This window comes from Anser brachyrhynchus (assembly GCF_964034855.1).
Source record: "Anser brachyrhynchus genome assembly, chromosome: Z".
In the NCBI taxonomy this organism is placed as follows: domain Eukaryota; kingdom Metazoa; phylum Chordata; class Aves; order Anseriformes; family Anatidae; genus Anser; species Anser brachyrhynchus.
Genome location: NC_137697.1, coordinates 62,212,055 through 62,228,884, shown reverse-complemented (window position 1 = coordinate 62,228,884; position 16,830 = coordinate 62,212,055). Strand labels below are relative to the sequence as shown.

Below are 16,830 nucleotides of genomic sequence, written 5' to 3'. Positions count from 1 at the left end.
TGCTGGAGATGTACATTGTTAGGACAAATAGATACATCAGAATTGTACTAGTTAGGAGAAATTACAGACCTCCTCTGGAAGGAACAGTTGGTTAAAATTTGGAGTAGGAATGGCAGTCTGTAGTAGGTATTTGCTCTATATATTCTGGAAGACAAGGCTGTTGGCTTGCCTTAAAAAAAAAAAAAAAAAAACAGGCATAGATCAGTATTCATTAGTGCTTATAGTGCTTATTAAGGTTTAGTTTTGTAATATTGTTGCTCGAGCCATTATATTTGCATCTGTAGGAAGAAAACTAATGCAGTTATGCATACTTTGCTATGCCATATTATTGGTACTGGGAGGTTGTCCCTTTCTGGAGCTCTAGTTCTGTATTAGTTCTGCATATTTGAGGATTAACATTCTCTACGCTTATTTGCTACAGAAATGTTAAGATAAAATTCTGAAAGCTTATAATGAGGAAGGTTTTTTTTAAGTTATTTTCTATTATGAATCCCATTATTAAAAGTAGTAGGGAGGTAGAGCAGACAGTCCTAAGCAACATGTACTTTTTTCTTCTTTAGATGATGGAGAGAAACAGCAAAAACATTTCAGGCTTTCGTCAAAAACCTCTCCAAAAGAGAGTTCTCAGTCACCTGCTTTGCCATTAGTAGATCAAGAATCTCCATCTGACAAAGAAAGATTTATTCCTCCTGAGCTTAGTATCTGGGATTACTTCATTGCAAAGGTAATTTTTGGCTATTATGAAAGTTAAAAATCTTCTATCACTTCTCCAATTGTAAGTATTTTCTGCTTGGTCTTTGTCCTAGATACCAATTTAGATGCATGATAAAAGCCACCTGTTGTTATTACTTGTATTTCATCTTTTTCTAAAATATTGCCTATAGCTATTTTTTAAAACAGCTTTCTTTTAAAACTGCTGTTACAAAATTAGTTTGTTCTCAGGTAATGCTATGAACAAAATAATACTTTTTACATTTAGAGTATAGACATGTGGGTTAGCTATTCTGATGAATGAGGAATGTGAGAATTGCAGAATCACAGAGTGGTTAAGATAGGAAGGAGCGGGCCTCTGGAGGCACCTTGTCCAACCCCTGTTCCAGCAGGGCTGCCCAGAACGGTTTGCCCAGGACCACATCCAGGTGGCTTTTGAAGATCTCCAAGGAAGGAAATTCCACAGTCTCTCTGGGCAACCTGTACCAGTGCTTTGTCACCAGCACAGTACAGAAATGCTTCCTGATGTTTAGATGGGAACCTCTTTTGTTCCAGTTTGTGCCCATTGCCTCTTGTCCTGGCACTAGTTACCACTGAAAAGAGCCTGGCTGTGTGAAAAGAGCCTCTTTACACCCTCCCTTCAGGTATTTGGACAAGTTAATAAGATCCCCCGAGCCTCCTGTTCCCAAGCTGAACAGTCCCACCTCTCAGCCTTTCCTTGTAGGAGAGGTGCTCCAGTCCTTCCATCTTCCAATCCCTTGACCATCTTCATGGCCCTCTGCTGGACTTTCTCCAGTATGTCCACATCTCTCCTGAGAAGCTTTTTTATCATCTATTTAAAATGGGTGAAATAAACTTGTGTATTTAATAGAAATCAAACTACGTTGCCTTGTGTCAAGTTTGCTGTCTGAGATCTCTATGTAGAAAACTACCTATTATTATGAAGTGCTATGGTACATTTCTATATCATGTATTAGCCAGATCAGCAAAATAAATATGTAAGCAGTATTTTAGGGTCAAGGAGAAACAAGAAACTGCAAACACTGAATAGCACAGTGGGACACTGATTGTAGGCTTGTCATAAATATTGAACTCTGTAGGCAGGGGATAGGATATTTTTTGTTCATTAGAGCTCTAAGCCCTTGGAATAACTAGAAAGAGAGGGAATGCAGTGGTGGTTTTGGCTTTTCTCTGACAAATGCAAGCTTTTGCATCTTGCATGTGTTTTGATGCACCTGGTGTAAAAGGAAAGCAAAATAAGAATTGTAAAAACGTTACGATTTTCATTTTCAGCGTTAGAATTTTGAATAATGTGAAAAATAATTGTTAAAGTATGCGGTGTTTATCATAGAATGGTACATGTTCAGTCTCATCAGGTGGTCTTAAACCTGCTCTTTGCTTACAGTGGGAGGGACTTTGCTCCCCCAGCCCTCATTTCAGGTTCAGGGACTCAAGAGATGTGGGAAGCCTGACTGCCAGTGAAGACTGAGACAAAGAAGTTGTTGAATACCTGAGCCTTCTCCACGTCCGTTGTTACCAGTTCACCCTTCTCATCCATCAGAGGGGGCACACTCTCCTTTTCTGACCAACATACCTATAGAATCCCTTCTTGTTACTCTTTGCATCCCTTGCCAAGCTCAGTTCCATTCATGCCCTGGCTTTCCTGATCCTATCCCTCCACATTCAGACTGCATCCCTGTACTCTCTTCCCAGGCCACATGTCCCTGCTTCCACTGCCTGTGCATTTCTTTATTGTGCCTCAGTTTGACCAGCAGGTCCTTGTTCAGCCATTCCAGACGTCTGCCCTCCGTGCCCACTTTCTTACGCAGGGGGATGGAGAGTTCTTGTGCTCTAAGGAAAACATCCTTAAAGAGTTTCCAGCTCTGTTCAGCTCCCTAAGGATGGTGTTTCAGGGGATCTCATCCACTGGGTCTTTAAACAGCTTGAAGTTTGCTCTTTGGAAGTTCAGGGTTCTGACTTTGCTCTTAGCCAGGCCCATATTCCTCAAGATCACAAACTCAACCAGGGCATGGCCACTGCAGCCCAGATTGCCTCCAATCTCAACCTTTTCATCTGCATTGGTAAGCACCAGGGCCAGTAACGCTTCTCCTGTGGTTGGTTTGTCTAATACCTGGACCAAGAAGTTATCCTTAGCACACTCTAGGAATCTTCTAGATTGCTTACAGCCTGCACTGTAGCTTTCCCAGCAGACATCTGGGTGGTTGAAGTCCCCCATTTACGGACAGCTAACCTTTTCGTGAGGTACAAACTCCCCCATATTATTAGAGTAAGATGAGACATCTGCTTTTTTATAAAACATTAAATATTATGTTGATCAATTTTTAAAAAGATAATGTAAAACTGTATGTTGGGTAGAAGATACTCAAGGAATATTGTGTAATTTTTTAGCCTTTTCTTCCATCACAAAGTAGAGTGGAATATGATTCAGAAGAGAGTCAGGAAAGCGGTGAAGATGATGAGGATACTGATGGAGATGTGTTTGCAACAAATTCACGTAATCAGGAGCATTCCAATTCAAATTCGTACAGGTGAGTAACTTCTTAGAATGCAGGGTCTTCTGCAATGGTTGGATTTGCATTTCTGGCTTTTTACTTTTGAGATAATACACCAGTTACCTGATGTTTTCTGAAAGTGCATTATCTAGACTTATTAGTTAATTTTTCACAACGATTATTGTATTCATTAATACGTGGTACAGTGATCTTTCAATTTAAAATATGTATAATATTCTGAAATACTGTTTGTAGTTATCAACAGTTTATCATGAGGATTTAAAGCATTAAGAAATTGTAACTGAATGCATGAAAAAAATAACTTTCAGATTGGCAAGTGACTTGTATTCTCTTGCTAGTTGGTCACTGATGCGATTGGCAATGGTTCAGCTGGTACTTCACAACTTGAAGATTTTTTACCCTTTGGCTGGACATGATCTTTCAGGTAGTAAGCAACAGAGTTTTCTCTTTGTATGTAATGGTCATGTTTTGAACAGTAAATACGTTTGAACGTTATTTTTAGTCCTGAAGTTTTTTTTCCATAGTCTGGGGTTAAATTGTTCTGATAATGTTTACCATAATGTTATGTTTATGAAATAATATTGTCAGTGGTTAAGAGGAGTGGGTGAGAAGGAATGCCCAGCAGTTAGCAGGAGTCTCTGCATACTTCATTTTTTCTATGCCTCTAAGTCATGCAAGAATGTTTACAATATTTATTTCTTGGTGGAAACCCTATATTTTTTGTAATGCAAATTACATTATTCCTACCACTTGTTTAATTTCTGTTGGCCTTCTAGGCTATTCCTTTATGTAGCAGTGGTAGCCCAAAGTAGTTAATCTGTGCAAATATGTGCAATTGTCAAATTTTGAAGTTTGAATAAAGCTTATTTTTGGAGGTATTTGAAATACACTTAAGCATTCAGCTGTGGAGTTGTCTAAATTGTGGTTATAAGGGAGAATTAGGGTAGTTTATTTTTGTTTATGTGTCATTCTAGAGCTTCCAGTTAGCTCCCCAATATGCCATGCAGTTCTGAAAACACTACAGCGCTGGGAACAAGTTCTTCAGCGACGTCTTGAGCTATATGGTGGTCCACCTCAACATTATATTTCAGTTCATGCTTCTGAAGATGCTCTAGCTGCTGGTCCTGCATTGCTTCGCCATAAAAGTTTACTTGAACCTACAAACACTCCGTTCAAGTGAGTCTAATTTCTGTAAATGCTGACTATAATATAGTAAATAAATGAAGTGTTAACGTTGTCGGTGCATGAGATAGGCCATAACTTTCATAGCAGTGTCATGCTAGTTTCTAGATTTGCTGTAATCCTTTGTAAAACTGTGGGTATGCGTCAGAATTCATGCACATCTGGTGCAGAGCAAAACCAGAAAAAGCAGCCAAAGTTTCTAATTTTCTTTTTTAACTAATAACAATATGGAAGAGCTGTGGTTGACAATAAAATTAAGAATACCAAATTTGCCCTGAGATGATAATTAAGGATGAGTAACAATTAAATAATTGTCCCACCTTTGGAGGGAATAAAATTGTTCTTGTCAGTATCCTTTCCTAAAATCAAAGAAAAAATATTTAATAAATTGCATCGTTGTGGTAATTCTATATAATTACATCTTCAGTCAGAAGATTTTCTCAGTTTCTTAAACGTTCTTTTCTTAAAAAGATGTCTGCTGCCTTAATTTTACTGTTACCTTTAGTTTCAGAATCAACAGATAGTCTGGCTTTTTGTTGTAAAGTACTTCAGGCTTATCACGCTTCATTTTAGTAACTTGCGTTGATTAAAGATGAACAGCTTGATGTGCATTTGCTACCTGGCTTTATTCTAAAATCATAATTTAAAGTGATTTGAGTGTTTCATGGGTTTGACTTACCATTATCAGCTGTTTGTATTTACAAGTTTTGCTTTGCTGTACAGTTTTCAGGGATAAGTATCAACATTTGAAGTCTGATCTGAATCTACAGTCCTTCTGGTTTTTATTGCTTTTTGGTTGGTTGGGTTTTGTTTTTTTTTTTTTTTACTAGAAAGTCATGGTTGTTTCAGATGTTGCATAACTGATAATGTGTTTCTGGAAGGAAGGGTCAGTCATTCATTGTCTTTGTAGTAGAAGCACTCAGTGGCAATAAAGAGAAAAAATCCATGTTGTGAAGAATGAGGTGGACTAATAAATAATCTGTATATTGACCTTATTTTTGCGTAATCTCCTAAAGTGATTTATCTCAGCTGCCCCAAGATAGGAGGTTAAAATGCATCATGTTCTTTTCTTCGTTGTGGTCGTCCTACTCTTACATGTAGGTTTATCAGGAAGATGGTACCAGAGTGTTTGTGGATAGGTGTTATGGTGTTTAGCTGTAGTTTTGCCTTAGCATTTCTTCTGACTATAGTTTGATTAGAATATAAGTTATTGCAATGTCTCGTAAGTATGAGTAATATTTGATTTTTTTCTCTAGATCTAATAGTCATGTTGCCCTATCTGTGAAGAGGCTCTGGCAGTACTTGGTTAAACAGGAAGAAGTCCAGGAAACCTTTATCAGAAATATTTTTACAAAGAAGCGATGCTTAAATGAGGTTGGTATGGCATATAGGGTACATAATATGTTGCAGGTAGCTTTCAGTGAAGTTATCTGGCTGGCTTGTTTGTTTCCAGGGTATGAACGGATAACCAACTTGGCCCTGACAAAAACCTACAGTATTTTTTATTAAAAACAGAAATAATCAGTCTGTGATTGTAAATTGACAGAAAAAACTTTGCTAAAGTCAGCCTCTCTCTAAGGTTGATATAGAAGTTACCTCAAAAGAATGACAAACATCAAAATTTCAAAGGCCAAAAATGGTGACCTAATCAAAATTTTAAAGTTTGAGTTTCTCCCTACCATGGTTATCCTGCATTTACTCACTGGTTTTTATCACGTTATGACTCAATTTTAACTTTAAAAAAAAAAAAAGAAAAGAAAAAGAAAAAAAGAGGTCAGGGCTGTCATGTAACAGGTTTTATCTCTCGTAACTTCTTCCAGGCTCTAGCTTTCCAGGTTGCAGACTTTGTTAAATGTGTTCCAGCTCCGGTTCTGAAATGGAGTCTTGTTTTTTTCCTCTCTTCAGTTGCTCTTTTTTTTTTGCTTACCCTTACTCCCAGCAGTTCAAAGAAACTCATTGTTTCACTTAAAACACATGCACAAAAAAAAAAAAAATCTGAGTAGCAGAATTAGAGGAGAAAGAAGCAGGTCAAAACAAACTAAAATATACAGGAGGAGTATTCATGACTAATAAAACAATGGTAGCAAATAGTTGTGTATGAGCTAATCTTTGTACTGTCACCGCTGGAATATTACCTTGTTTGGGTATTTGTGTTGAAGCTATTTGTGTTCAGTATAGACTACATTTAAAAGGAAAGTTGTTCTTTTTGTCTTGTGTTTGAAGATGCACCATTTCTGATAATGTTTTCCATTAACGCAGCCATGTTGCTGTGTTGTATGATAAGGTGTTTTGGAATATTTTAGATATGCTTTACACGTTTCTAAGCCTTGCACCAGCATATTTTATTAGCTTTATTTTGTATCTTCTTGTTACTAACAATATGTCAGTGGATTTTACTTATATTCCAAGAAATTAGATTTTGGAGATGACAGTGCTGTTACAATAGAAAAAAACTGGTGCTTTCTGAAATCAAGTAAGAGAACATAAATTTAGGAATTACTGTTACTAGGTAACAGAAAATGTAAATGAAGTATATGTGTGTGCGAACAGACTGTGCTTTAATTGTGCTTTAATTGTGTTGGGCTAAACAATAAGGGGCTAAGGATTTCCTTGATATCTTGCATGTTATGTCTTATTTCTACTCTTTGTTCTGTGGTTGTTCCTTTCTTGGTGAAGTCATTAGAGGACCATAATGAAACCATGAAAAATTCTATGGTGGAGGAGCCCATCATCAATAAGGTACACAGTAGTAATAATCAAATTGATTAGACTGTACATCATTATGAAATCTTTCCTTTTTAACATGGTGCTGGTACCCCTTAAAAAGACATTGCTGATGTAGCAAACTGAAAAAATCAGTTTTTCAAAAGACTTGAGTTATAGAAACAAAGACATCCTGTCATGTCCCTGAGCTACCTTTTTATGATTAATTATATGGTAAAACAGTATTAGCAAGCAGGTAGTTGGAACTGACTGGGAAAAACAACTTAATTTTTGGAGGGTTTCTTTATCACATAACACAGTCGTGGTGGTTTTGCCCTGCTGGGCAGCTAAACTCCACCACAACTGCTCTTTCATTTGCCCTCCTCAAAGAAAAAGGCTCACAGGTTGAGATCAGGATAATGTAATTAAAGGGAAAAGAAAGAGGGGGAGAACAAAACAAAACAAAGCTGCATGGAAGCAAGGGGGGGGGGGGGGGGCGGGGCGGAAATTGCTGTTATTACCCATCAACAAGCAATGTTTGGCCACATCCTGGGAGGCAGGACCCGGTGCAAGTAGCTGTTGTTTGGGAGGACAGACATCTTCATGATGAGAACCCACACCCTCTCCATCCCCTTTCCCAGCTTTTATTGCTGAGTGTGACACCATCTGGTATGGAATATCCCTTTGGTTGGTTTAGCTGCCCTGGTGATGTCCCCTCCCCACCTCTTGCTTGCCCCAGCCTGCTGGCTCTGTGGGGATTGGAGGTCTTGATGCTGTGCCAGCACGGCTCAGCAGTAGACAAAACACTGGTGTGGTATCAGGACTACAAATGCAGAGCACAACACTCTATGGGCTGCTGCAGGGAAAGGTAACTCCAAAACAGCCAAACCCATTCCAAAAGATCAGGTTTTGTTTTTACTTTTAATAAAAGGTATTCTTCTCTGTGGTATGTAGCAGCAACAGCTCTTTTCCAAACCTTGAAAAAGATCATTTGTACTTTGAGAGCACCATCTTACTGCTTTTAAGAGAAGTAAGAAATTTAGATGAAGAGGCTAGAGGAATTGTAGCTCTGGAATAATGTTATCTTTTTGTAAAAGGTACCAAATGTTAATTGAGGTTTGAATGTATGTCATCATTTGTGTTTGCCAGTACCTTTTTTTTACTGTACAATTATTTTGTAACTACAGCTGACCAGAGTCTGTAGTCTGTCAGTTTAATACATGTAATGGTGCCCTATTCAATTTTGAACAAGAGTACTACAGTGCTGATGAAGGTGTAGTTTAGAATTTTATTGTATGCTGGCGTGTACCTGGATGCACTTTTAAAATGAGAAAAGGTAGGCAAGATTCAAATGCAACATTAAATTACATGAAAGAAAAGAGAACTTGATAGTAAAAAGACATTTTTTATAATAGCTGCTGTTTTGTAGTACTAAAATGTGACAGGGCACAGTAGCAGATTTATGTAATTGTGGAAAATGGTGAATAGAGAAACAGAGAAAGGTCAAATATTTTCCTGATCAGGATCTTGTCTGCACCTTCATTCAGACTGTTTCATCAGTTCTAGTGCTAAAAAATAAATTGTAAATACATCAAGACTCAATACTTTTTTATTACTGACACCTTCAGGTGTCACTGTCCACATCAAGCCTCAGTGATTTTCAGCATACCTGGAAAATTTGAGAATGAACGTTGTGTTGTGACTTCTGTGACAAATTAAATCATCTGTGTTGGTGGGATAATCTTAAGATGTCAGTGGGAAGCTAAATTAGTTCACACGAAACAGGTTTACTGTAATAACTGCAGGTCACATGGTCATATTTTTTCATATTTTTTTACAATTAAAATTGAGGGAGGAAGTATGAGATTTCGTGCAATCCATTGCTTGGTCTCTGTACTTCCAGGAAAAAAACAAAAACAAAAACAAAAAAAAAAAAACCACTGTTGCACATAAGTTTTTTGCATTTAAATATGCTTTACTTTTCAAATACAGATAGAACCAGATTTGGGATACCCAGGAGGCAAGGCAAGAATAATTCATAAAGAGTCTGACATCATTACTGCTTTTGCAGTCAATAAGGTGAGCATAAAGGATGTAGGATCATGTAATTGTGTTGTACTTCCATCCATTAAAGAGGTAGCAGTCTCATTACAAACAGGCGGTATATCCGTGGCAAGCTGTCCTGGTACAGCTTGAATTCCCAGTACTCCCTTCTCTAAAGCAGTTCTTATTTATCTTACCATAATTAAAGATATATTACAAATTGTCTTCCTTTTTTATTGTGGAGTGGATGGAGGGAAGGGAGGAGTGACCTCTACTTTTTCTTTAAGCTTGTGTGTAAGACAAGATTCTCCACTCCTCTCTCTTTTTCCTCTCTCTTTCAAAGAAGTCAACTTACTTTCTCCTGTTTAACCATTTAAGCCTTAAATAAATGAGTGAAAGTGAGGTTGGTTCCAAGCATTATAGTACAGTATGAGATAGTTAAGTCTTTGTTATCCTCTGAGTAAAGCAAGGAGAAACTAGAGCTGCTTGAGAGGTATAAAATAAATGTTGGGTGTGATGCTGTCCTGGATAGAAATAAACTTTTAAAAGGAAACTTCAAGCTTAGCCTGTTATAGTATATAGATTTGTAGACATAAATGTTTGCTCTTGTGTATGGATTAACTGTTTGGGACGTTTTTGAACAACCAGCACCCACGTATTCCTTCTGTAACCGTTTCTCTGTATGTGACTTTTTTCAGGCAAATCGGAACTGCATTGCAATAGCATCAAGTCATGACATTCAAGAATTAGACGTTTCTGCGATTTTAGCTACACAAATCTACACCTGGGTTGATGATGATGTGGAAATAGAAAATAAAGGGTATATTTCCTATGTTTCCAATATCACAGGTTGACTGTGTAAATCAGCATAACAAAGCACAGCATTTAATACTGTTATTTGGAATCTAACTTATGTTGTTTCATTTATAGGGCAGATGATTTCTTAGTTATACATGCTCGTGATGATCTGGTAAATGTTCAGGGAACCACTCCTTATACCCATAGTAATCCTGGCACACCCATCAATATGCCTTGGCTTGGTAGTACGCAAACTGGCAGGGGTGCGTCTGTGGTAAGTCTCTTGTCAAAGATTAGCCTTATATACTCCATCTATTTTTCTATTTCTGTCTGCTCACTGTTGCTGTTTTTTTTCCTTACGATTAACATGTAAGTAACTGTAGCCTTTCTGTGTAATTAAGGTGAACTGGATTTTTCTTTATAATCATCCGATTAATAGGTTAAAATACTGCACAGAATTTGATTCACCAACTAAGCAAGCAAAGTTTTTAGTCAAGCCATTTATGCTTTTTTTACTTACGATACATCATTTGAAAATAAAGACTCAAGGTTGAGTGAAGAAGTTGCAGCTTAAATTGTTCTTTAATGAGCTGAGGCCAAATGCATTTTCTAAAAATGCATTAATTCAAATGTGAGGAGATAAATTCATAGAAAACGGACTGAAATGTTTGTGTAAAATATCGAGGTAGTTTTTAGTTGAAGCAGAATCTGAAGTTTCATTCTGAGTTCCAGACTATTCCAGATTTTATTTAAAAGTAAATACCAGTTACTGCTATAGTACAAACTGATTTTGTATTGCACTGTATATTGTTAATGGGCCTTGCAGAAAGGATAGTGAATGAACACCTAAAACAGATTTCGTTGGTAGGACAGGGGCTTCTAGTGAATTGAATTAAACTCTGGAACCGAGCAAATTAAATTTGGGGAAAAAATGGAGATTCCTGTCTTCATAAGAAGAATGAGTAAGGCAATATTTCAGAAACAGGACCAGCTACAGACATAATGTGTAGCTGGAGCTATGTGTTACTGATGATAGTGGGTTTTTTAAGCTCCAAAGCTGTTGTCAGCTTGCCTTGTTTTCTTTGAAGGGCTATGCAGTTTCCCCTATAATTTTGCTTAGTAGCATTATTAAATGTTTCCATTCTGAGGATCATGTTTTTACAGGATGTAATCAATTTCACTGTTTGGCATTTCTAAAAAAAAAAACAAAACAAACAAACAAAAAAACCTAGAGTGAAGAACATCCAGTAAATCATGACTATGTCCACGTGACTAAATTGATCCTTTTGATAATAGAGGTGACACTGGTACAATGGTGGCTTGTATTTGTAGAAGTAGATACTGTGTCTGGAGTAAAAATATTTACTCTAGATCAGATTTAATTCTGATCAAACGATAATTCTATTCTGGCTCTTGGCATACTTACCTTAGTTCCTATGCAGCACAGATGCTGTCTAATAATGCAGGTCTGGTGATTAGTTAGCTACAAGGTGCTTAGTTGGAGCCACTTAACCGGGCTGAAACAGTCACACAAGACACCTTTATCTCTCAGCCTGTCTGCACAGAGATGTGGAGTTTTCCTGGGTAATTGAATGCATGAAGTCTTGTCACTTGGCTGCACTTCATGGCATTTAACAGCTCAGGGCAAGTCGATAAGTGTAGCAGAATGAAAGAACCATATGTTAATTTATATTTATACAAATAGCTTAGTTTGAGTATTAGGAGCAGTAAATTAAGAATGAGCATTGCAACAATGCTAATGTTATCCACATGTGGAATTGGCTGTTGTACCAGTATCTACATCTCTGCATTGTATTTAGGAATTGCTGATGCCAGTTACCATTTTTCCAGCTCTGCTATCACAATCAGGTCTTACCACAAGTGTTTTTTGAAAGCTTGCCATTTTCTTCTCTCACTTTCAGATACATTCAGATATACTTTCTCTGTGTGTGTATGTGTGTGTAAGTAATGTGTGTGTGTATTTCTCAACGAAGTAATTGCATACTCTGTTAATGCAAACTGTTCTTATATGGCTTTCTATTTTATGTGTTGCAAAACTGCTTTCCTAAAGATATATGGCTGTGCTTGTGTTGAATGCATTTGCTGTTAAACTTTGGACCTAAGTTTTGGTTGGCATTCTGGTGGATTCTGGCAGAGGAGTAGAGAACCAACCACACCTGCCCTATAGGGAGGGGTTACAAAGGTACTGAATGAAGGACAAAGTAAATGAAGGAAGATACAGGATTCTTGAGAGAAAATGGTGTTACTCAAATCTGGAGGAAAACCAACTTGAACAAAAATTTTCAGTTACTACTATTTGGTACTTTGTTCCTTCACATACTGCTTTTGATCTTTGTTCCCATCTTCGCTTTTCCATGATTTGCAGCCCATTTAGTAGATCTATAGCATACTGTTCTTTACTGCTGCTGGCTTTTCAGTCATGTTGTCTTTGCTTCACTTCCATCAGCAAGGGAAACTATTGGACTTTTATATGATACTCAAGAGTTAACTACATTTTATTAGCTCTAAGGTTTTTTTTTTGTTACTAGTCTTCACTGTTTCCTCTTACTCAATTCATACAAGGTAAGTGCAGATCACCACCAGACCTTTCAACTGATCCTTCAGCTATAAAACAACACAATTTTGGTGAAGAAAGAATGAGCATGAATAACTTTCAAACTCTTTTTCAGTAATATATATACATAAACAGTGAATTCAGAGAGCAAAGTATTGCAATTGTTTGCTGGCTGGTATACACATTACTGTTGGAGGAGTATTGTCCTCTAAAAATGTCTTGTTCTAGAATGTAAAATGTTCTTTTATTCACCAGTATTTTACCAGGACTTTGAGCTTTTTTCTTTATGATTTAAAGTACTTCTAGGAAAAAAGGAAAAACCATGTATTTGAAAACCTTGATTTATATGTTGCTTTATCTTCAGGAAAGTGTTTGGAAATAAATTTCAGTGACTGACAGGCTTTCCCTTAAACAAATAATAAAGCTTTGAGAACTGAAGGGTCTAAATCTGCTTCCAAAATGCAATCAGAAGGATTGCAATTATCTCACTAATCAGAGGAGGAAAAAATCTCACAAACAAAAAGCACAAACAGGAAATTTTAGCAACACTTTAAAGTGTTCTTCCTGCTATTTGCCAATTGAAAACATTGGAAAACATTGCTTTCCAGCTCTTCAGAGCATATGTAATAATATGGAACAAGTAATAGTTTGTTATTTATACTTTATTCCAGTTGACACCCTAACATGTTTGGAGGTCAGGGGAGAATAGCATACTTAAAATACTTGACTATCTGATGTTTCAGTGGCAAAACAGTGGCAAAACACTGTACAGAATTACAGTTGTTGAAAGGAGTTCAGTGCCGACTTGGTAGCAATGAGTAAGTGATAAGCTGCTGCGTTGAAAGTGAGGTCTCTGTCAACAAACTTTTATCGTTTAAAGTTAACACCTGGCCTGAATGTGAATTTATGCTATTTTCTTTCATGAATGTTCAAATAAATAACACATGCATGAGTAAGATAAATCCAACAATTCTGAGGAAAAAATCTTCCAAATTGCCTGATGCTTTTGAGGAGAACTGACAAGAAATAAAAGAATGAAGACTAAACTCTGACATATAGTCAAAGAAAAGAAGGGAAGAGGCGTGCAAGGAAAATCCAGATGCATTTCCCTGATGAGAAGTCCCCACATTGTCTTTCCAGTTGGGGTATTGTGGATTGGACTTCACTTAATTTGATGTGGTTTTAATCTTAATTGTCTGATGTCTCCAGTCCTGAAACCTTCACAGTGAGGAATTAAGTAAGCCTATAAGGATAAACAGCATTCTTGGTAATGTATCTTACAGAAAAGTTTGGAATTTTTGGAACCAAAGCGTTGCTGAAAATCTGTTGGATCTGTATTTGCAAAATTAGTAAATGCTTTTAAATAACATTTGATTAACCAGTTACTAGGTATGTTGCTTATTCTGGATGGCCACAGATAAGTTACTTTTCAGTCAATGACAATAAATTAACTAGACTTGAACTAATATATTCCCTCCTATTTTTTTTACATCTGTTAAAGTTTGTTTACCTCTTTCTTTACATGCTTCTGCCTCTCTCTTGCTTATCTTACAATATTCAGGAATATTCCAATAAATTTAATGGAATCAGAAAGGAATTGGCAAGAAAAGAGGTAAGACTGCAGTCTGAGGAGTGTTTATATTTGGATCCATAAGTCTCTGAAGCAAAGATTAATATTTTCCAACATGTATAAAGCCACAAAAGTATTAATATCTATGCTAGTCCTGGAAGAAACTGACTTCTGTCTGAATTTCTAAAAATAGTACTTACTTTCAGTAGGAATTTTGATAGGAAACAAATCATCTGCCATCAATAATTATTCTAGTTCAGTAAGTTTTTTGTTCAATGGTGGGTTTTAATTTTTTCTATTATTTTGTGTATTAAACAGATGCTCAAGAAGGCTATTAATAATGTCAGAAGAATGGCTTCTCATCCAACATTACCATATTGTAAGTTCAGTGTGTTTTTTATAACTGCAGATTATATAAAAGTTATGTAAAGTTTATACACTACAGAATAGCCTTTGGAAACAATGATTTTTTAAATCAAATGAGTATTGTATTTCTTGTTATTTTGACTTGCATGAAGGATAGAAGGATAAAGCTACATTAGTATCAACAAGTAAATAGCTTCGTATTTCAGAACCATCTAAATATAGTTGTTGAATAATAAATATGTAGAGCTCAATAAGGTTTGAATAGCATGGGTTTAAATTTCAGTGTCACCCATACTACAGTATGCTGGATACCGTGACAGATGCTATGGCTTTAACTGTTCTGAGGATTTTGTGAGCTGATGTGAGGTTTCTTAATGTTTTGGAAGAAACCTTCCTGCTCAACTACAGGGATGCCTGCGAAAAGTCAGTTAAATGTTTTCTTTTGCAGATCTGACAGGTGCTCAAGATGGTAGCGTAAGAATGTTTGAATGGGGTCATGCACAGCAAATCACTTGTTTTCGGTCTGGTGGCAACTCAAGGGTAACTCGAATGAGGTTCAATTACCAAGGAAATAAGGTAACTAGAGGATGCTTCTGTATTTATGCTATTCTCTTTCCTCAAACAAGTTGTAAATTAGCTGAAGCATCGTATTCTTCCAATCTCAAGTATCTTCTCTGAATTGTGGGAGATAATTTCTCTGTAACATATACATACATATTTACAATTTATCTCTTTTCAGTTTGGAATTGTTGATGCTGATGGGTATATAAGCTTATATCAAACAAATTGGAAATGCTGCCCACTTACTGGAACCTCACCAAAACCATATTTGGTAAGCAGAAAACTAAACTTGCTTCCATTAACTTCTGTTGTACTCTTTTATTTCCTTGCCTCTTTAGACGTGTTAAGACTGAGCAAAGATTGTACTGATAAACCCGTATTAATCAAGATTTAATAATACATTGTTGCTATTCTGTAGTTCATTTGACAGACAAATACTCAAATTCTAATCATACTACTGAAGTTGTAGAGTAGGAGTTGCAATGTCATAACTGAAATAACTTTAATGTTCCTTGAGAATTATCAATAACCAACAGTTGTTAAATAATCAGTAAAGGGGGACTGGATGGAAAGTATACTTCCATGAAAAATTAACAGTATCAGAAGGTATACATGTACCCTTATGTCCTGTGTGCTTTAAAGTGGTTTTCAAACAACCCACCTTCCTGAGGAAGTTTAAGCTTTCATGTTTACACAATATTTGTTTCTTTTTTAATTAATTATTTCTAAACTGCCTTTTTTCAGACCTGGCAGTGTCATAACAAAACAGCCAATGACTTCGTTTTCATCAGTTCATCATCTTTGATAGCAACAGCAGGATTGTCTTCTGACAATAGGTAACAACTTATTAATTGCTGCTCTGATAATGTGTAAAAATGAAATGGTACCATGTTTTCTTCCCCCTCGCCACGTTCTGCTTCAGCTTTTTGGTGATTCTCCTTAGGCAGTTTAAGAGCAATGTGCATACTTCCTCACCTCTTTGTGAGAGGTAGAGAGAAGCAATATTTACTCCTGAATTCTATTTGCTTACTGAAGGTACGTAGGAGGCACAAAACCTCTGTTCATGTTCCATATGAACCTGTCTTAAAGTATTTTTACAGACTTAAGTACTTCTGTGTAGCTCTTCAGTTAACGCTTTTCTTAGGTTTGGATGAAGTAGTAGCAAGAATTGCTAACATTCAGCTACAAAAAATTGTAATCTCAATATGAATCCTTTATGACAATAAGTGGTAGTAGAATGATTGTGTAGCAGGCATGTTCTTCCAGTGTATGTGTAACTAGGAAGGTAAATTGGGGTCTGCTCAAAATTAATAACTTCTAAAGCTTTTTTTTCCATGCTTTATGCCTGAAACAGTTTTTCTAAGATTCATAAGACTTCATCCAGTTGTTCAAAACATTTAAGCACATTTGGCATTGAATTAAAATTCTTTTTTTCTACAGAAATATTTGTCTTTGGGATACTTTGGTTTCACCTACAAATAGCTTGGTGCATGGTAAGTAAAATACAACGAGCAAAATATTTGATCACAGTAAAAATACCTGTCTTTATGGAAAAGTTACTGTGGAAAGCAGTTTTAATACTACTAGTAGAACATCTTTCACTGCCCCACGTAGTTGCATCAGCAGGAATCTAAAAACAGGTTATTGAGAAATGATATAAGACTATATATAAATGGTTTCATGGACATGAACACCTTCCTTTGCATACCTTCCGTCTTTGCACCACTAGTGCAATCCCTGAAAGCCAGACATCTGTTGTGTTTTTTTAAGACTGAATAAAACTTTTT

General features: G+C 36.5%; 1 protein-coding gene across 4 annotated transcripts in view; it reads left to right on the top strand.

Moving 5' to 3' along the window:
• DMXL1 (Dmx like 1) overlaps positions 1–16,830 on the top strand; it is a 90,165-nt gene that overhangs the window by 67,596 nt on the left and 5,739 nt on the right. For 3 of the 4 annotated variants that reach the window (XM_080573574.1, XM_080573573.1, XM_080573575.1), the window contains 14 exons: positions 561–724; positions 3,121–3,260; positions 3,584–3,669; positions 4,220–4,421; positions 5,684–5,801; positions 7,104–7,166; positions 9,123–9,209; positions 9,872–9,993; positions 10,104–10,245; positions 14,435–14,495; positions 14,931–15,058; positions 15,222–15,314; positions 15,788–15,879; positions 16,484–16,536. In XM_080573574.1, the coding sequence (XP_080429700.1) occupies positions 561–724; positions 3,121–3,260; positions 3,584–3,669; positions 4,220–4,421; positions 5,684–5,801; positions 7,104–7,166; positions 9,123–9,209; positions 9,872–9,993; positions 10,104–10,245; positions 14,435–14,495; positions 14,931–15,058; positions 15,222–15,314; positions 15,788–15,879; positions 16,484–16,536 (1,551 nt within the window). Of the gene's footprint in view, positions 1–560; positions 725–3,120; positions 3,261–3,583; positions 3,670–4,219; positions 4,422–5,683; positions 5,802–7,103; positions 7,167–9,122; positions 9,210–9,871; positions 9,994–10,103; positions 10,246–14,107; positions 14,159–14,434; positions 14,496–14,930; positions 15,059–15,221; positions 15,315–15,787; positions 15,880–16,483; positions 16,537–16,830 lie in introns of all 4 variants that reach the window. The other variant, XM_080573576.1, reaches the window with a different exon arrangement.